Below are 22,752 nucleotides of genomic sequence, written 5' to 3'. Positions count from 1 at the left end.
ATCGTGATAGGTGAAGCAACCTCGACCATGACAGCGTGTTTGATTTCATGCAAAATTTCCAAAATATAGAATTTCACTTTCAAGAATGAGGATTTGAAAATAAATTAGATGGTTATATTGCATACTCTTTGTTTCTTGCTTTATTCAAAATGTTTTGGTTTTGGAAGCTGATGTCAAGATTTCTTTATTGGCATTACAGAAAAACAATCACCTGTGTGACATTCTTTGGACACGCCGCGATAAGAGTAATACAAACTAAACTTACTATGAGAACGTAAGTAAAAACAAAATCTTGCATATAAAACATGTCTTCTTCTTGAAAAATCATTCGACGCTATAAAGACTCGAGTCAGCGCTGCAACAATTAGGTTGTGTATAGAGTTCTAACCAGTGGCTAGACAACTCGTAGGCTTGTGTGCATTTCAGTTTGTCAACATCGCGTAATTTAACCTAACTGTAGCTAGTTTGATACGCTTTAGACAACGCAAATTGCTTGAACATTACATTACCCATTTATAAATGCCCAAAATATGTAGATCGACGTCATACTTTAATTTGCATATCTTTAATATATGATAGCTAGCAGGGGCGGATTTAGAGGGGGAGCAGAACAGGCTTTAGCGCGCCCCCCCCCAGGGGCCCCCCCCCCCCCCCCAAAAAAAAAAAACAATTCATAGCCATTTCATTTTAACTGCTTTTTGAAGGTCCAAATTAAAATATTGTTTAATGTTTTCTTCACACAATCATATTTATGGGCTAAACATTTTACAGTAGTTGTTTTCAGTGATAAAATAAAAATGAAATACGTTTTTTAACGGATCAGCGGACAAAAAACGTACCGGTAGCTAAGAAAGCTGCTTTTGCCTTGCCTTCATGCTCAAATCTCGAAGCAAAGGCCGTTGTGTAGCGGTCTCAACGTTTGTATAATACACTGAACTTTTCGTGTCGCGCGGGTTTGTTCTTGCCTAGTCTTTCCTTGATTGCTTGCGGACAGAGGTATTTCGTGTCGAGAGAGTTGTTCCAGTTTAGTTTTTTCTTGATTGCTTGTCGTCGGATACTACTACTACATTTAAAACATATTTTAAGAGGAATTCTTTTGTCGTGAAAAGATATTTATATCTGTCATTAAAGATCCTAGTTAATCGTTTTTCATATTATTAATTTATTTACATATATTCTTGTTATAATAATGTTTATTATCAATATTGTTTAACATTTACGGAAATAAATGTTGTTTAATGAATGAATAATTATTCAAATCCACTTTACAACAACAACTAGGCATCAGTTATTTTTAATGGTGTCTACCACATATTTCTTCTTCAATTATATACAGATACTAAATAAAAGCTCCATTGTACAAGTATATTTATTCAGTTTGTTTTTAACGTAGTACTATCAGATTGTTTTGAAAGCTTAATGCAGTCACTATAACAATATTCGAATTTCACAAATTTTCGATACTAAACCAAAACACAAGTTTAATAACCCAGTCAGCCGCAGGAAGACCGAGTTCTATCTTCTTCATTCTTCTTCTGTTCTTCTGATTCTTCTTCTGGCCACATTTTAATAGTGCCAAACGGTGGGGCCGATTTAAATCAGACTTGGTCAGTGTATTCGGCGAACCTCCCATACTCAGGATGTTCACCGCTTGGTGTCAAAGTTCACACAGGGGTAACTAGGGTAAACAACCTAAAATCTTATAAAGACGACTACTGTCACAAGTCGTCATTTGTATGGAACGCCAAAAGGGCAACCTTGAACACTTCAACGATTATACAAACAGTACCAACGAATACACAGGCACTCCAATGAATGTACAAGCACTCCAATGAATATTGAAACACTCCAACGAATATAGAAACACTCAAACGAATATAGAAACACTCCAACGAATGTACAAGCACTAACGAATATAGAAACACTCCAACGAATGTACAAACACTAACGAATATAGAAACACTCCAACGAATATAGAAACACTCCAATGAATGTACAAGCACTAACGAATATAGAAACACTCCAACGAATATAGAAACACTCCAATGAATGTACAAGCACTCCAACGAATGTACAAGCACTTCAACGAATATAGAAACACTCCAATGAATGTACAAGCACTCCAACGAATGTACAAGCACTCCAACGAATATAGAAACACTCCAATGAATGTACAAGCACTCCAATGAATATGCAAACACTCCAATGAATATAGAAACACTTCATCGAATATAGAAACAATCTAATGTATATACAGTAGAAGCAATGAATGCGTAATAATAATAAGAATATGTTATTACCAGAATTATGACAGTGCAATGTTAAACAAATTACACTTTGTTTCGTTGAAATGATTAGGCCTACCAGTACAGAATGCAATGGTAAGAGATATAATTGAATTTCTTTTGTTGAACAAAATATCTATAAAGTAACACTATTGATTTTTATTTTATATTTAAATCTATTTGTATTTGTGAGACTGTGATGCCTTCCAACTTTTATAAATACATATCTTCCTGTACTCCACTATATTACCAAGGACTTGTGCTACAACTTTATAGCAGGGACATGGTTAACGTTACAGTCGGAAATTTATAATTCACAATATTCAGACCCGGTACCGTTTTACTTGGATACAGTATAGTATTCCGCAAATTTTCGAGTTTTCCTCAATCTTGCACCGGTTCTGGGTTTTCCGTTAGATGTAATACCCCAAGAATTACTTGTAACGATTTGTGTAGGTTTATTTAATATGATCAGGCACATGTACATAGGCTTACCTTAATGTATAGGACAAATTAACAATAGAATGCAACCGTTTTTTAATGGGGAAAAATAATTGTTTACATTGTGGAAGGTCGGTCACAGTATTCAATTAAGGAGCCTGCTGCATCACATTAGTTTTTGCGGAGCGATGTGCTTGTGAGGCTAAATTGATGATTAATTACCTCCTGAAGCAACGCACGACGTAACAGTTTTTCATCCTGAGTCCCTGTAAATACTTACCAATGTTAATTGTAATGTGTGTGTGTGTGGGTGGGTGTGTGTGTGTGCTTTTGAGATATGTCCGTTTTTTATGGCAATTGTAGCGGTGAATAAAATAGAAAATAGAATTACAATATGGTATGAGCTCTGACAACAATTATCAATTCACAACCGTAACATTTTTTTTATACAGTACAGTTAATAACACAAAACAAATATCAGTAATTTTAAAACAAATATGGTGATAAAAGAATTAGTTTATAAGTATTTTAATACAGTATATCAAAACTAAATAGTTCTTTAAAAATAGCTGTTCCTCAAAGCACAGGGATTCAAGAAATCAGGAAAAGAAAGTGTACAAGGTCATTCAGGTCAGAGACTGAGCTACTCTGGGCTATAAATTTTCATTAGTAGGAGGTTATTTGTCTATTATGGTTGCGTAATCCCCAATTCTGGGGGTCAAATACATCCATGCTCAAACCTCAAAACCAAACTATTTGCTTTAGGCCTAGCTAGTTAGGGCCTAGGCACGGTATTTATAAAATTTGGCAGGCATCACGATCTCACCAAAAAAAAAAAACACCAAGATATAACCTAACGTTGTCATTGTACTGGGCATTGTGTTCAATTAATTGCATATTCGTTGGAGTACTTGTACATTCATTGGAGTGTTTCTATATTCGTTAGTGCTTGTACATTCATTGGAGTGCTTGTACATTCGTTGGAGTGTTTCTACCACTAAATAGATAGGGCCCTACCACTGTACCAGTGGCAGTAAAAAAGCGTCTCATTTCAATTTCATGCATATCATTCTCACAGCGAATGCAGAGTCAACACAATGTCCAATCCCTGTCTCTTATACACATCTAGATGTGTATAAGAGACAATTCGTTGGAGTGTTTCAATATTCATTGGAGTGCTTGTACATTCATTGGAGTGCCTGTGTATTCGTTGGTACTGTTTGTATAATCGTTGAAGTGTTCAAGGTTGCCCTTTTGGCGTTCCATACATTTGCACATAGCATTGATATAATGCACAGTATGGTGTCAAAGGTCACAAAGTCAAAACACCGAAAATTAATTACTGTAGTGTCTATTTCTGCCACAAATAACATAGCAGTCTTGTCGTTGATAAAGGAGCACGTTCACCGTTTTTGTGCTTATACAGTATATAGTTAATAGGGAGGTTTTGTTTTGCGCGACGCGTGACCGTCCTTCCGGGCGTCCTACGTTCTCTGCGTACGTAGATTTGGCCAAATTGCGTCTTAGGTCATTACGTTCTACGTCCTACCGTCGTCTTGCAATCGAAAGCTCTTTAATATCGTGATGTTAAAAAATGAGGATATACTAGTAGTATAGTGATTAAAAATAATATTAAGAAATAAGTAGCAGATGCTAGCAATCCAACCAAAAGCAGCTTAAGTTACTAAGTAAATGCTGTAAGCCCCGTCTGAAGTCTAGCTTTATGTTTAATCCTTTTTTTAATTACAGTATATTCTTTAATTTTTAGGGGGATTGTGGTACACTGAATCGGAGAAGAAAAAAGATGGTTTCAATTATTCATTCAATTCTCTTACTACCAACACGAGTAAGGAGATGATGTGTTTGAGTGACTTTCCATACCCTGAGGAATATCCACTTTTTCCAACTCCGAGACAAATGGAAGAGTATTACCAGAAGTACGCTGATCACTTCGGTTTGATGAAATACGTTCGCTTGAACCAAAACGTCGTGAATATTGTGAGTATTGGATCTGGAAGGTGGAAAATTAAGTCCGAAAACGCCGACAATCCCGATGATGTCAGCGAAACCGAGGTAGACGCGCTAATAGTTTGTTCGGGTCTTCAATCGGTCCCCTACATGCCGGATATTCCGGGAGCAGAAGAGTTCACTGGAGAGCTTATACATTCACAGTACTTCAGAAGAGGCTCAGACTATGCAGGAAAAACTGTTGTAGTTCTTGGTAAGATAAAAATAACTACTGTATCCCGATAATATTGTCACTTCTTACTGTTTTGGCTCTCGTTCTTCAAAACATAAATCCATAATCCAACATTCTATATTAATGATATGTAATGGTATGTAATATAGCGATATTTTTCCAGTGCCTGGTAGATTAAGTTACAGCATTAACATATTTACTGTCTTGTCTTAGTCAATTAGTTTTATCTTCGCTAGTCTCTGTTATTATGCTCCCCAAAGTAGCGAAGCTCCATGGGTACGGGTCGCTGTTTGGGACATTCGCTATTTTGTCGACAAAATGCCATTTTGTCATGCTATTTTGTCGACAAAATATGTTCTGTTATCATAAAATCATGATTTTGAACAACAGAATTTATTTTTTACCACAAAATTCTATTTTGACGACAAAATTATATTTTTGTAATAAGACAGAATTTATCATGTCACCACAAAATGATATTTTGTTGACAAAATAACTTTTTTTGAGACAAAATTAATTTTGTCGCCACAAATGCTATTTTGTCAACAAAAGGAATTTTGTACGTAACAGAATTTATTTTGTCACCACAAAATTCTATTCTGTCGACAGAAGGACTTTTGTAGGTAACAAAATTTATTTTGTCAACAGAACGAGGTTATGCAAATGAGGAGGCTTCGCCTCCTCATTTGCTGGATAACGCGCTAACAGAACATCCTCTTTTGCTTCTGATCTGTCACGTGATCTGTATGCAGTACAGTACTCGCATTGTTATTGTTCTTACTGCTCGAGTTCATGCACTTCAAAGATGTTGTAAGCGACACCGTATAAATTTGACACACAGTCAGCCTCGTTATTCGGTATCTAATGTTTTGATTAAATACCGCATACAGATGACGTCACTACCCAAGTAACCAAGCCCAAAAGGTGGGCTGCTCCACCTCCTCAAAAGTTCTTTTGTCGACAGAATAGAATTTTGTGGTGACAAAATAAAATCTGTTACCTACAAAAGTCCTTTTGTCGGCAAAATTAATTTTGTCTCAGCTATTGTTTTTACCTGTGTTGTTCTATGTTGTCGTGGTCATTGTTGGTCACTTGTTTGTTACCACGATAAAGTTTGTTTGGTTTCAAACTTGGTAGAATGGAAGATGATAATAAGAAGACAGAGCCTATTTTATTGGGTGCGTGTGTGAATATATTAATTGCTCATTTGCATAATTAATATTTCACTAATCAGATAATTTAGGCTAGTTACCACGATAATTAGTCCAATCGGTTTCAAACTTGGCACAATGCAAGATGGCAATAAGACGACGGAGCCTATTGTTTTTGGTACGTGTGTAAATATACTAATTGCTCATTCGTGTAATTAACACCGATCATAGTTTCCATAAAAAAATCAAATTTAGTTGAAACTGCAATATTTTTTTTGTGTTGTTGTCGTTGTCGCCGTTGTATTAAAATGCTTGCTACATACAGTACTACGATAAATGAAGTTTGGTACTTCGGATTGGTTTCAAACTTCTCTTTACAATCAGAGAAAAAATGCATCGTCGAGAGGCTATTCTTTACTGCGCAGCGAAAAAGGAATATTCCTGTTATACATATATTGTATGGATTGGGAATCATTGATAACATTACAGTTGATGAAGTAGCTCTCCATTAATACTAAATATTAAATACTGTATTTAACATAGTGAACTACCAATATGTACAACATATCCGTTTTCTTTGAGGGTGTCACTATAAGCTGTCGCTTGTTTATTGCAAACAAAGTGCCTGGTCCTGATGGAATCATGGCTAGAAACCTTAAAATAAGTTTTCCCCCCTCCCTCTACCCGTTGGGGAAATTCAGGCCGCAAACAAACTCTACATACAGTTTTATAGTTATCCTTTCTGACTGCCCTTATGCTACGAATGCTATACTAATCCGTCGGGGGAAATCTTATACATTGAAATAAAATTTACTTGGCCTAATATACTTCCTACTATGTGAAAATCTCAATTTCGTTAAACGTTTAATTGTTTTACCTCAACTGAGAATAGAAAATTGTTTTTCTTTTCTTTAGGTGCTGCATTCTCTGGAGGAGATATTTCTGTTGATTGTAGTCGTTATGCAAAAATGGTATACTGCTATTTGTGTTTATATCCACATGTTTATGCTTCTCTTGTCCATGCGTTGAAACTTAAACAGTAAAATACATTTTTTGGGACCAATTCTATAGATATTATTGTTAAAAATAAAATAAAAACACAATAATGGCCAAATACCTTACTTGATGTATCCGCGGTAGATCCATTAATTTACTTCAGTTAAAGTATTCATTCCTTCATTAAATAATTGGTCATTTAGATATTCATTCTTTGATTCGTTTCATCAATTTATCCATAATCATCCATTTGTCCATCCATTGATGTATTAGTATCTTCACATAATTTCAACTGAATATTAATTATTTACAACCTACTGTTAACTTAAGTTACATTAAAATCATTACTACAATAAGCATCATTTTTGTTGCCTCCGCCAAAATAATTATTTTATCATTATCATCATTGTTACTATCATTATCATCATAATATTACAGTATTGTTATCATTAAGGTAAAACCTGGAATAGAAAGGCTGACAAGAACTGGTGTTGTGTTCACGGATGGTTCACGCGTAGACAACGTTGATGTTCTGATTATAGCGACAGGGTATAACAAGAGTTTTCCGTTCATAGAAAGTAAAAAAATCAGAGGCAAGTTTTTAACTAAATATATAAATGTATAAACATGATGTCCTCCATAATCTCTATAGGCCTACTAAGCAATCGACTACATGGTATTTAAATTTTTAATAGCCGACCACTTTATTCTTATGATTTCTTACTCCCTCAGATTCTCTCGAAGAACTTCAATTGTACAAGTACATCTTCGACCCAGATGTACCTACTCTCGCTGCTATCGGTCTCTTCAAAGGTCTTGGGCCTCAAGCCTATGCATATGAGATGCAGTCTCGTTACGTTGTGCGCATTTTCACAGGAAAATTTAAATTACCATCGAAAGATGCGATGAGAAAAGACATTAAAGAAGTGTCAGATATTAACATAAAAGATCATGGCCATGTTCATGCATATGTGAGTTGGTATCCAATTAAAGAGTATTGGCTTTCGTCAACATTAGTAAAATGATTTATTCACGATAGGAATACCTCTTTTTCAATATAAAATTGATTACTTTATTTTCAGGTGCTATGGATGCCGTACATACTTGATCTCGCACGGAGCATTGGCGCCTTCCCAAGTTTTTGGAGTTACATATTCACGAGCCCTAGAATTGCGATGAAGCTTGCTTTTGGCACGATGTATCCGTACATGTTCCGTATTCAAGGACCGCACTCTTGGGATGGTGCGATGGATGCACTGCTAGATGGTCCGCGTAAAACGGTGATGGCAACAAAAACGCGTGTTTCTATAGTGCCTTATAGAAACTTTTTGCATACCTTGGCTCCAATAGGCGTTGTAGTCGGTGTGATGTTCTTTGCTGTGATGTTAGGATTATATTGCAAGATAGCTTAGGCCTGCACAGACGTTTCATGTAATAATAGTGCGGTTGTTTGATAAATTAAGACCAATGCTATTTGATAATTGAAGACCATTTATGATATTTAAAACTTATTGTTCAACAACCGGGTTAATAAAATTGAATTTGTAGAATAATTATTATATAATCCTTAGAATTTTTATCCAGAGGGAGAATATTTAGAAATTTTGACCAATATTAATGAAATAGTTACTGTAGTCACAAATATATAGTGAAAATGACAATAAACTCTAAATAAGTAGAACATAGTATTTTCTGTAATTTTCATTGAGGATAGATGCTTGTCTGTATGACTTTTTGTCTTGAGAATTGTTTGGCTTTCTTCAATCTATAATTATTTTGTTCCAAAAAAGGATTACCTCAGTTTTTGTATAGGTGAATAGATAACGTGTTGTATTAGCAAATGACTGCAAGACTCAGTAGGCCCTAGTCAGTCTACTTACCAATAATATGGTCCGGTCTTTACCCGATACCATTAGAATACAGGCTTCCCTCCAATTAAAGGCCACTTTTGGGGCTGTGGTGTTTCCATGGTCTTACAGCTTTAGACGCTAATCTATACTAATAAAATCCAATGCCTGTCAGTCTGTCGTGTTGTACGTATAACAATAAAATCAATCAACATCAAACACAGTGCTTTCTCTATGCACAGTGTAAATACTGCAACAGTTAGTGTGTTAAATTTACAAAATCTCAAATTCGTTGATTTAACGTTTAAATGTATTCAAATGAAATCAATGTTATTGTTTCGCTTAAATTTCATAATAATTTTGTATCCATTTCTAGAGGGCGTAAACCATAATCTGCCGTTCAGATGGCCGCGAGTATTTAAATACTGTATCGCATAATTATCACGTACGCCAGTCTTATTTATTATTCTTTGGTCGAACTTGGGTGTCTAGAAAACTCAGTTCTATCTAAGTTTTCTATATCCAGAAAACTAAGACCTTAGAATAAATAGACCCGGATGTGGATCAGAGTTTTCTAGTTTTAGAAAACTCATATCTGAGTTTTCTAGATCTAGACCATTAATTAAAACTCTTCTTTAAAAATAATGGTATTGTCTAATTGTTTAAAGATCTGTGTTTTCTAGAAAACTCAGATCTTTAAATAATTAAACCATACCATTATTTTTAGAGGGGATTTTTAACTAAAACAGTCTTTTATAAATATAAAAAGGGTTTTTTTTATGCACATTGTGGATCTGAGTTTTATAGAAAACTCAGATCTTTAAACAATTAGACCATACCATTATTTTTAGAGGAGAGTTTTAATTAATGGTCTATTAATTTTAAGGTCTTGAGTTTTCTAGATTTCTAGATATTGAAAACTCAGATCAGAGATCTGAGGTCTGAGTTATCTAGAATCTGAGTTCAGTTCAAATATTTTTGCTGCAGCTTTCTACAGTATAAAGCACCGTGAGTATAACATTAACCTGTTGTGTGTCTTCATTACTAACCGACCACACGTTGTATATTTGCAGTGGGCTATAACATTATATTACTGGCTATATGAGCCGACCTTGTATAGGCCAGTGGATTTTCCGTTCATAGCGATTCAGTGACTGAAAGCAAAAACTGTTCATAGATATCACGGTAGTTTTGAGTCTACCTCTGCAGCCGGTTTAAATGATTTAGAAAACGCAAATTGCCTTTACATATTAATAAACTGTCTAAAAAATGACATATTATGTACTCATATCAACACCCTACTTGCGGATCGTCACCAAAATTTGATCATTTCTTCATTTAATATTCATCCATTTATAACTGGGACGTAAGCAATTTAAATGACCCTCAAATTTACACCCTAGCCTGGATCGTCCGCAACACATAATAATATCTTCCTTGTACTGTAACTTGGTTAAACTTTACCGACAGTTTCATTTGGATCAGTTGACTCGTTCTTGCAATATCTGGTCTGAGACGTTTTCCACAAAATGTCACAAAAATGTAATTTCTTTATAGGCCCTGAGGAACTATCATAGAAAGTTTCATTTAGACCCATTGCAACTTTTTAGAGATATTTAGGTCTGGGACGTCAGAAATTTAAATGACCCTCACATTTACATCCTCAACTGGATCGTCCCAACACATAATAATTTCTTTTTTTTTATCTGAATAAACTTTCCCGAAAGCTTCATTTCAGATCAGTTTATCCATTTTTTAAATATCTTTCCTGTGACGTTTTCCTTTGAATGATCCTCATATCCACACCCTACTCCGGATTGTCACAAAAATTTAATCATTTCTTTATTAGACCTTGGAAAAACTATTATAGAAAATTTCATTTATACCCATTTATTTTTTTTTAAGAGATATAGGTGGGACCTCAGAAATTTAAATTAAATTTAATTTACACCCTAAACTGTATCGTTACCAGCATATAAGAATTTCTTCCTTGTAACTTGGATAAACTTTCCCGAGTGTTTCATTCAGATCAGTTGATTCGTTTTTGAAGTATCTGGGTCTGGGACGTTTTCCTTTGAATAGTCCTCATATCACACCCTACTTCGGATTGTCACAAAAATGTTAAATTTCTTTACTAGATCGGTTTTTCAAATATCTGGTGTAGACTGTTTGCCCTTAAATCACTTTAATTGGTCTTCACATGCACATCCCATCCTAGATTTACACTTAATATTAGGAGGCACATCTTTGATATATGGTTTATGCTTCTACATAAAGCATGGAAAGGTTCAAGCATGGGAAAGTGCCAGGCGGAAAAACCCAGTGCAGAAAAAAAAAAAAAAAAAAAAAAGTGGGAAAAAAAAAAGAAAAAAAAAAAAAAAAAAAATCAGAACAAAAAAAAAAAAATAATAATAATAATAGCCTGTAGTAATAATAGTAATTTTTTATAGCGCATGTTATAAAACAATGTTAAAATCAAATATGCTTACGACTAAAGGTTGTGATGTTTCCTGATAAAGTTATCCTTTTACCACTGTTTTTGATGAAATGACTTAGACTATAGTGTACTGTGTAGGGTTGTAATACCTCAGTTATAATGTAAATGTTATTGTATGCTTAATTTTTTTTATATTAGAATTATCATTTTTAGTAGGCCTACATTTAAATTGATCTGGTACAGTCGTTCATATGTGCTCTGTATTTTTATTTTCTTATTTTTTTATCATTTTTATTTTTATACGATGGATAACATTGATTATATGATTGTTGTAAGCATGTCTCTTCTTTAGGCCCATAATGTGTAATGTATTAAAAAGATACTAAGTGATAGGACATAGGAACTATGATGCATGTGGTACTGTAATAACAATTGTTTTTTGTCAATAATCGATATTGTCATTTTTGTTATTTACATTGTTACAGATGCCAGTGGTGACCTATCCAAGCACATCACCTGAAATAGCACTTTCAGAGCTCGATGGGAAGACAGGTAAGATGTATCGTGGTGGCAAGATCGGTCTGACAGACCACTTCAAACCAATTTGGCTAAGAATGCTCGTAAGTTTGGTATTGCACATGCTATGTCACTTGGGGTAAGTTTCTTTAGATCTAACGTAGGACAATTTGCCCACCCATCTATCTTATGCTTAAAGATACACTGCAATGAAAACCTTGAAAACCCTGAAAATTTAATCAGTTCAATAAATTGGTGATTGAAAGTGATCAAATAATGTGTCAATTTGTAATGAAACACAATTGAAAACCCTCTTCAATTCAATTTGTTTCGCAATTTGCAGAACCACGTCAACGATCGACCAGAGTGCCACTGGTCACTACCTACTGTCTCTTATACACATCTAGATGTGTATAAGAGACAGTATATATATCTTACTATGTTATAATTTCAGCTTAACCCATCTGATTTGATTTTGTATAATCAGCTCAATTAACAGTCAATTCTTACAGCTTGTCCGTGGCTGGCTGTAGAGATTCCTGATCTGATTTAGAAAGGCAGCATATCATATGAGGAAAGGCACTTATATGAAATATATATAATAGAATAGCGCCCTCTGCCTTCTATTTAAAAACAGTGCTCTGTATGGATATCTGCTGATGAAGTCAGAAGCATCAAATTTGTTTATGCTCTGCAATTCGAAATTCAATGATTGTATACCATCTATTAATTTAAATTGCATTTACCATTTACAATTTGCACTACTGTTGCATGTTGGTTTAGAGTTTATTTTTATAACAGTAGTACAACATCCCATTGAACTTTTGGCAGCCATTGGTTGAATTATAAATTATTTACAAAGGTTAAATGCAATGCTGTAGAGTAAATATATATTTTAAATGCTAAGGGATAGAACACTCCACTGGGGATTTGTTGGAATGAAAGTAACTAACTTTTCACTATTTGCACATCGTATTGTTGAACAGCACTAGTTCTCAGCACACTGGTAATTAAAGTGCTTAATAGGATTCGTTCTCAACTTAAGACGGTATCTCCGTACACGGATGAACTCTGAAACGTCTTGTGGGATGATGAGGACGATGATGATGATGACGACGACGACGACGACGACGACGACGACGAAATCAAATATTCTTATGACTGAAAGTTGTGATGTTTCCTAAAAAAGTAACCTTTTGATATTAGTCCTGATTATTGTCAAGATTCAGGTGTGCAAAGTATGGCCTGTGGGCCGCATGCTGCCCGACAGTGATTCTTTTGCTGCCAGCGAAGATGAATTAAAAACCCTGTTTGCGGCCCGCCAAACATTTTAGACTAGAAAACACCTTGTTTTTTTTTGCGGTCCGACACCGATCGTCTCTAGAAAGTTAAAACTGAAAATAAAGTGGTATAAAAGCAGCCCGTGCATTAAAGTTTTTGGAAACCTCGGAGGTAAATCAAAAACTCACTTGGCCCTCCAACCGATTTTTATGCTCACCTGTCTTAAGATGTAATGGTAGGGAGTTCCAGATAGTAGTAGCTGTAAGTGAAAGATCAGTAGCTGATAGTTTTAAAGTTGGTTTATGGAATAGATAAACTCATTGTTGAGAGGATCGAAGGAATGGGAAGGGGTATAAATTTGAACTTTAACGTATTTGAGAGTGTTAAAAATATTTCTACTCTATGTGCAACTACATATTGAGACCATTGGATTTTACAGTACAGTTTATTTTTTAAAAATTCCTAAAACCTGAAAGTACCGAATCATTTTTGGAGGTTTCAGTGCGGCGTGTATTCGAGAGTGGCGGTTATAAAAAATATTGGCGTGGTGCTACATCCCTGTTCCCATGTTCTATCTCACGTATTCCCAGTTCAAACTCAGTAGGCCTATCATAGGTCCTACGTCATAGTAAATAAACGTTTATAAAGAAATAATTGTCTTCATTGTGTTATTTCCTTTAACACTGTATACACAAGAGAGCAGCTTAGCTCAGTCGGCTAATCTGGTGGTAGCCACTGTGTGTGCGCTGAACCGTGGAGATCTCTAGGTCCCCGGTTCAATTCCCATCGCTGCTTCTCCTTGTGTTCAGCTAGAGCTGAAATACAAGTTACAATAGCGCACCGTATTTCGGATGAGACGTTTAAGCCATTGGTCCCTTGTGCATTTATGGCCCATGTGCACGTTAAAGAACGCAGTACATTCTTAGGAAAAGAGTAGAGGATTGTTTTGAAAGTTGCTAGGCTATGTGGTTCTCGTTAAAATTAGCAATTTAATCGTAAGGGTAGATTAAATTTGAGAGATTGCAAATAAAATGGGAAAAAAAGAAAATTACATAGGCCTATCTGGCTGAGAATGCCATCGATTTACCATAACCGTAGCTAGCCCCAACTATGTAGCTGCTGAGGAAGTCTTCATCCTCATATCAGAAAGTATTTTCGCCCTCCACTTTTGAATTCTTTGCACCGCCATTATTTGATTTGTTTTGGGTGTGTATATATATCTTGACTATCTTCAATCGAACTGATAAGCCAAAACAGAGTTCAGTTTAGTATCAGTCACAGTTGACCCTACCTTCCCATATGTGTCGGCACGCAGCAACACAAACCACCTTGCTATTGTACCCACTACATGAATATTAATAAAATAAGAGGATATTCATTAGGTTCCAGGAAGAGAAGAAAAATTTGGATAGTTTCAATGGGGGAAACTGTAATGTTTACTCACATAGAGTAGACCATTAAAGCTAGCTTTGCAAATATAAAATAAAAGTACAGTAACCATAGTAGGCCTGCGTTAGTGTATACAAATAAAAACTATTTATTGATAAAAGTAAGAATTTTAAGCAAATAGCCGTAGATAAAGCGATCTAAAGATTGAATTTATTTCCAAGATGACTGGCACAACACCGAATTATATCAATAAATGTGCAATTGGCGATGAGGCTCCTGATCTCTCAAAACGCATCAGTTAATTTTCATTTTTTTTCTATTAAGAAAGTATGATTTACTGTGTCAAAACACTTAAAAATATTGATAAAGCACGCGGCTATCATTTTGCGATCATTAACGGATTCTAGCCAATCATCTATTACACGATCTGTAATTTTTAGGGCTTTGTAGCCTTTACATTTGTATGGGGTGGTCAATGACACTTTTCAGTGATTTGCAACAATACTATTCATTAATGATTAATTTATAATGGAACATAGAAATGTCGCGATATTGCGTGGTGCAAGTAGCCTAGTATCGAAATTATGAACATCAAGATATAAAATGCCAGATCCTTCAATATCGCCAGATACAAGTATTGTAAAATTTAGAGTGCGAATACAATTTGGGGGTTTCCATTCTGCTGTGTCTTCTTCTTTAATTGAGTTTGAAATTTCTGTTCCTATAATAATCGCCAAGATTTTTACAATCAAGATTTAAATGAATATTTGAATTTATGTTTTTCTCTATAAGTTTATTCGTTTAATCCCACAAACTTTTGGGATCGTGTTTATAATCTGATTTGGATTTTCGAATTTTACTCATGCATAGTGAACGATAGCCTATTAATTTTTCTAATGATGTCGTCAGGTGTGATCCATTCCATTTTGTAAAACTAATATACAAAGTAATCGTTCACATTGTTCAATGGCTAATCTGATAGATACAAAAAAACACCAATTCAATAAATATCGAATGTGCTTATTCTTTTGGTCATAAGAAGTAGAAATGCTAATGTTATTATAGTCAGTCCAGCCAATAGCTGGCTCTTCAAAGATGCCGTCTGAGAACATTTAAAAATTTAAAAAATTGTCAAAATAGTATAAAAAAATCGGAGAGACCCCTGCTCCTAAACATAAGAAAGCCTATTAGGGCCACTGAAATATATATTTTCATGTCGTAATTACGACTTATTATGCGTAAAGTACAAGTTATGCCTGACAACATTCGTTGACATACCGTCCAAAGCAGCAAGCCTGATTAGTATGGTAAATGGGTGCAGAGGGTGCGGACCTCAGGAAATTTAAGTCCACTGAAGAACATTAATAGAATTAATATGTTTAATCGAATAAATACGGTATTACTAAAATCGTTCGTAATTATCGCAAAATGTATGCATTGCATTTTATTTGCCAGCTCTACTAACCGTTGATTTTTAATAACTGTGGTATGAAATTTGTTAAAAGTTTTCAGCTCCAGTGATTGCAGAATTATCCATTATGATCAATTTTATCTGTAGGCCTACAAATGTAAAGGACAAAACTGTTGTTCAGGTCCGTGCAACATCCAAATTAATAAAAATGTAAAGGTAATATATTTACTAATTTTGGGTTTCAGAAATCATGTATAAAAGGCTCTTAAAATGCAACTTTGCCGGAGCGTCTGGCGGTTTCAAAAATCAATTATAAGGCCCTCAAAATGCTAATTTGTCGGAGCTTCCGGTGGCTTCGTCCTTTTTCATAATGCATTTTATGTTATATGATAGGCCTATACCTGTCTCTTATACACATCTAGATGTGTAAGAAGCCCTAGGCGCCCCCAGCCTAAGGTCCGCTTTGCTTACAAAAAGCACCTCCCCATCGAAAATCCTGCCTATACATAATACATTTTCAAGGTAATTATGTGTTGTAGTTCACATTTACAATGAAAGGGGCGTTTATTTGAGTAGGCCCTATAGTTAGAGGCCTATACATATATTTTACACCAAAAAAACCCGTCTCGAATAAACGGCCCATCAGAACCCCTTCTAAACAAAAATCAGGGCGTTTATTCGAATGATTACGGATAGGTTTTACAAGTAGACTTTTTGAAATTTGACTGTCAAGCGGCAAAGGCCTGGAGGGGATTTGGGGAAAAGTCCCTGGAAGCTCCGACAAAGTATCGTAGAATTTTAATGACCTTATAATGAATTTCTGAAACCCATCATTCGTGAATATTCTATTTAAATTTGAGAGTTTTTAGGGACCTGAAGAAGTACAATTTTATGTCCTTTACGTCTAAGCCTACTAGAGATAACATTGTTCAAATGGATCAATCTGCAATCACCGGAGTTGATCAATTTCTAACAAAGATAAAATAAGTCGTAATTACGACGTAACGTATGTCGATATTACGACATACGTATGTCATAATTTTGACATAATAAGTCGTAATTCCGACATAAAAATATATATATTCAGTGGTCCTATAGGCTTTCGTATAAACCAACCCACCGGTTGTAAACATCTTAGTTGAGACGTGGTCAGTCAATTTGACTGCGTCCATGGCCCCGACTGTACTCTTGAACCAGGGTCGTTCATTATCGGTTACGCCACTTATAATTATTTGCATATTCTAATTTACATAGTACTTGAAATTTACTAAACTACCAAAACGTGTCTGGTGACAGGCGAAAGCAACGAATACATTCTTTTCAATTTTATGTAATATAATCCTAAACAATTCAAATATTGAATTTATTGTATTAGCTCAATAAAAACAGTTCTCTATATTCAAATTGGTAATCCCTGCAATCCCTTTCAATCCAATAAACTGATTGTCAAGGTGTTTGTTTTATATATTATATTGCTGTCATTTTAATTTCTACAACACATATAGTTAATTTTGTATAAAATATTGAAGAAAATGTAGGTCTAACGATTTAAAGGCATTGTAAAAGTCAAATTTCAATGTTCATTCAAGAATATATATATACATATACTTACCAATTTCTATGCCTGTTCTACAACATACGTAACTCAAATATGATCGTTGTATCAAATACATATACCACTATATATGTATCACAAATATTTGGTATATAAGTATATGTTAATATAATTTTGAAAGCCGTTTCCGTACAGGTTCTTAAAAAGGTTGGAGTGGCCATTTCATCTTTTCACATTTTATCTTGTTTCATATTGTCAATAAATGCACTCGGTACCTGCATGGCGTGACAGTAACTATTACTAATTTTAACTTTCCCAGGGTCTTTATAATGTGCGCATGTGCGGTCTTATTGCATTTGCCCTTATGCGAACAAAGTGGTTGTGTTGCAGACTGGTTGGTTCACTATTGTGGTTCACTATTGTGAAACTTGAAATCCAAGATGGCTATTAAAACTGTTGGCATCGTTGGAGCTGGTGCTAGTGGATTAGTGTCAATTAAAAGCTGTTTGGAGGAAGATTTGCAGCCCATATGTTTTGAAAGGTCTTCAGGGGTTGGTGAGTCTGATCTGCTCATTTGATTTTAATGCATTCATTTATGCACACACATTTATGTTACAGGGGTTACAAACTGAACTTTCGATTTAACACCGAGAGGGCCGCACCCAAACTTTGATGTTTCCAGTGCACTTCCAAAAAAACTTCATGCACTGCTTTTGTTTCAGTGTTGGGCCGTAAAAAACGGATGATGGTATTCAAATTAAAGGGACACATTTTTAAAATTATTTAATTACTGAGAATTAATGTGTCCTTTTTCATAATGCATTTTATGTTATATGATAGGCCTATACAATGCAAACAAATTAAAAATATGATAAAATATATTTATGGCGGATGATGCTTTCCAGACATAACTTGTTTTTTTAATAAATTCTCATTGCCACATTGCAAGATACAAGATCTCTTTATTGGCAATACAGAAAAACAGGAACCTGTGTGACTCCTCGGACACGCCGCGATAAGAGTAATACAAACTAAACTTGCTATGAGAACTTCATATTGAAATTAGAAAATAAAAACAAAATCAAAATGAAAAATCACTCAACTGTGGAAGACTCGAATCAAAGCTGCTATGGTTTTGGTTAAGATTATGTGCAATTATGGATTTACAACCCGACACCTCCAGCTCGTCAACATTGCGTAATTTCACAGGTTGAGGGTGAAAATTGTTCATGCATTGCACGGTAACTTTGCGTTTACCTAACTGTAGCTAGTTTGAAACGCTTTAGACAACGCAAATTGCTTTATAATAAAGTTTAATTACCCATTTATTAATATTCAAAATATGTAGATCGACGTCATATTTTAATTTGCACATCTTTAATATATGGTCTTTGCTTGGACAACGTTTAAAGAAGATCCAATCACCACAGTATGGGACGGCCAAACACTGTGTATAAACATAGGAAAACGGGATGGAAGATGAAAAAAAAAATCAGAACAAAAATAGCTTTTTCTTTATTTATGATTTCATTCTTTACTAAAAACTTGTAAAATTTCAAGAAAGTATGTAACAAAAAGCCCAGGTCATTGTATGAGAAAACAAAAAAAAGTTTCCCAGGAAGCATTGTATCGTGCATTCCATAGTAACTAGACTGGTAACTTTTTATTGGGTGGGTTCTTGTTCTGGTGGGTAAAGCCAACCGCCAAATTGCGAAATTGTACAACCTTGGTTCTTGATTAAGTTGTTTGTTCGGGCCAAATTATTTTAGAGTTGATCTAATAAAGATAATCTCATCCGATTTGAAAGCAATCGTTATACATGGGTAAAATTCTTTCCGCTAAGATAGGTCTATTTGAATGCTTTTTTTTTTTTTTTTGAATGCTATTTTTTTTTTTTTTTTTTTTTTTGGCAATTTGAAATTATTGAGGCCTAATTATATTGTACTTGGCCTACACCAGCGGTCATGAGCCTACATTGGGTCGCGGGAAATTTCTGTGTGGACGTGTCATCAGTTTAACTGTCGTCAGTCAAAATACAAAAGGTTACCGCATGTACCCAGTGCCATTGTGTAGGACTAGCAAAATGTATTTTTATGAGCACTGTGAATGAGGGGGTATCACACCGTAACCCCACCATGGGATTTTCCGGAACAATCTGCTGTTTTCTAGCAATCGTTACATTTACACACTCTTCCGCATACCAGTATGACAATTAAAAAGGTGGAGCTATTAAATGGGTCTCTAACCCCACCAAGGGGTTTTCAGGAACAACCTGTCGTTTTCGAGTAAATGTTCTCTACATTTACACCACTCCCGCCTACTAGTATGAAATTGAGTGAAAATGTTAAAAGAGTGGCTAGTAAAACGGGACCACCGGCCCCACCGAATGCAGGGGGATCTAGAGGTTTTCTGACCGGGGAGGGGGCACAATAAAACCTAATTGAACCACGATAACTAAAAAAGTGTGTTCGTCGTCAATCAATAGAAAAATCAGAATAAGTGGTAACATCACGAGCTCTCCTTTCTGCTGGATCAGCCACTGAATTAGTGGGTGTTAGAAATCCAACCAAAAGCAAATGCAGCTTACTAAGTAAATGTTGTAAGCCCTATCTGAGGTCTAGCTTTATGTTTGTTAAACTTTTTTTTACAGTATAGGCCTATTCTTTAATTTTTAGGGGGATTGTGGTACACCGAATCAGCGAAGAAAAAAGATGGTTTCAATTATTCATTCAATTCTCTTACTACCAACACGAGTAAGGAGATGATGAGTTTGAGTGACTTTCCATACCCTGAGGAATATCCACTTTTTCCAACTCCAAGACAAATAGAAGCGTACTACCAGAAGTACGCTGATCACTTCGGTTTGATGAAATACGTGCGCTTGAACCAAAATGTAATAAATATTGTGAGTATTGGATCTGGAAGGTGGAAAATTAAGTCCGAAAACATCGACAATCCCGATGATGTCAGCGAAACCGAGGTAGACGCGCTAATAGTTTGTTCGGGTCTTCAATCGGTCCCCTACATGCCGGATATTCCGGGGGCAGAAGAGTTCACTGGAGAGCTTATACATTCACAGTACTTCAGAAGAGGCTCGGACTATGCAGGAAAAACTGTTGTAGTTCTTGGTAAGATGAAAATAACTATCCCAATAATTCTGTCACTTTTTACTGTTTTGGCTTTCGTTCTTCGAAACATTAGGCCCTAATCCATATATCCAACATTAACTTCTATAATAATGTTATATATAATAAACCGATATTTTTCCAATACCTGGTAGATTAAGTTACAGTATTAACATGTACTGTCTTGTCTAGCAAATAGTTTTATCTTTGCTAGTCTGTTATTAGCCTCCCCAAAAGAGCGAAACTGTATTGAGGCTATTGTTTTAACCTGTGTTCTGTCGTCGTTGTTGGTCACTTGTTTGTTACCACGGTAACTAAAGTTTGGTAAGTCCGAGCGATTTTAAACTTGGCAGAATGCAAGATGGTAATAAGAAGACGGAGCCTATTGTATTTGGTACGTGTGTGAATATATTAATTGCTCATTTGCATAATTGATGTTTCACTAATCAGGTAAATTTAGGTTAGTTTTCTCGATAACTAAAGTTTGGTTCAGTCCAAGTGGTTTAAACTTGGCAGAATGCAACGTTGTAATAAGTTGTAGCCTATCGTTTTTGGTAACTGTGCAAATATGCTAATAGCTCATTTGCATAATTCATATTTCACTAATTAGGTAATGTAGGCTAGTTAAAACCACGAAAACTTAAAGTGTGTTAAGTCCAATTGGTTTCAAACCTTTGGAACAATGCAAGATGGCAATAAGAAGAAGAGCTATTGTTTTTCGTACGTGTGTGAATATGCTAATTGCTTATTGCATAATTAATATTTCACTCAGGAAATTTATGTTGAACACCATCCTAATTTCCATAAAATATTCTAATTTATTTGAAATTGTTGTGTCGTGTTGTTGTTGTTGCTGTAGCTGTTGTCGTATAGTAAATTTTTTGCTACCACGACGATAAATAAAGTATGGTAAGTCGGATTGGTTTCAAACTCCTACTTATAAATTTTCAGAGAAAATTCACATCAGAGGAACGTTCCTAGTTATACATATATTATGTTGATTGGGAATCATTGATAACATTACAGTTGATGAAAAAGCTCTCCTTTAATACGAAATATAAAATACTTCATTTAACATAGTGAACCAGGACTAAATACTCCATTATGTACACCACCTCTTTGCTCTGAGAGTCTCACTAAGCTGTCGCTTGTTTATTCTAAACAAAGTGCTTGGTCCTGATCGAATCCTAGCAGAAACATTATACTACAGTCTCCCCGTCACAGAAATTCAAGCAGAAAACAAGTTCTGCGTAAATTGTACAGAATGCGAGACCCTAAAATCTATTAAATAGAGAACTTTCAAGCCCCAATATTGTAGAAGTTTTACACCCTTTTTGACTGCCCTGATGCTACTAATGCTGCCGTCACGGAAATCGGACACATTAAAATAAAAATTATTTAGGCCTAATACACCTTCTACTATGTTAACTTTAAAATCCCAAATTCGTTAAACATTTAGTTGTTTTTCCTCAACTGAGAATAGAAAATTGTTTTTCTTTTCTTTAGGGGCTGCATTCTCTGGAGGAGATATTTCTGTTGATTGTAGTCGTTATGCGAAAATGGTATACTGCTATTTGTGTTTATATCCACATGTTTATGCTTCTCTTGTCCATGCGTTGAAACTTAAACAGTAAAATACATTTTTTGGGACCAATTCTATAGATATTATTGTTAAAAATAAAATAAAAACAAAATAATGGCCAAATACCTTACTTGATGTATCCGCGGTAGATCCATTAATTTACTTCAGTTAAAGTATTCATTCCTTCATTAAATAATTGGTCATTTAGATATTCATTCTTTGATTCGTTTCATCAATTTATCCATAATCATCCATTTGTCCATCCATTCATTCATTCATTCATTCATTCATTCATTCATTCATTCATTCAATCATTCATTCATCAATTCATTCATTTTTTTATTCATTTGGTCTTTCATTTTATTCGTTTAATCGGTGTGTTTATGAGTTCATTTATTTTGTCTTACTCGTATTCATATGCATTCAGCCAGTCATGTTATATATATTATTCACATTTTATTCAATCATTTATTCAATCATTAATTTATGCATTCATTCATTTGCCCTTCCGTCCACCCAATCACTGTTACTTACTC

General features: G+C 35.0%; 1 protein-coding gene across 2 annotated transcripts in view; it reads left to right on the top strand.

Annotated features, from left to right (window-relative positions):
- Positions 1–22,752, top strand: part of LOC117103676 (dimethylaniline monooxygenase [N-oxide-forming] 2-like) — a 27,108-nt gene that overhangs the window by 1,955 nt on the left and 2,401 nt on the right. The window contains exons 1-3 of one of the 2 annotated variants that reach the window (XM_033244276.1): positions 17,741–18,064; positions 20,185–20,637; positions 22,141–22,196. In XM_033244276.1, coding sequence (XP_033100167.1) covers positions 17,950–18,064; positions 20,185–20,637; positions 22,141–22,196 — 624 coding nt within the window. In that variant the 5' untranslated portion in view covers positions 17,741–17,949. Of the gene's footprint in view, positions 1–4,494; positions 4,948–6,992; positions 7,049–17,740; positions 18,065–20,184; positions 20,638–22,140; positions 22,197–22,752 lie in introns of those variants that run through there. The other variant, XM_033244275.1, reaches the window with a different exon arrangement.

Source organism: Anneissia japonica, unplaced genomic scaffold, assembly GCF_011630105.1.
Source record: "Anneissia japonica isolate Jap-2015-1 unplaced genomic scaffold, ASM1163010v1 scaffold288058_len748972_cov163, whole genome shotgun sequence".
Taxonomy (NCBI): Eukaryota; Metazoa; Echinodermata; class Crinoidea; order Comatulida; family Comatulidae; genus Anneissia; species Anneissia japonica.
Note: the sequence above shows the minus strand (reverse complement) of the source record. Positions and strands in the feature narration are given on the sequence as shown.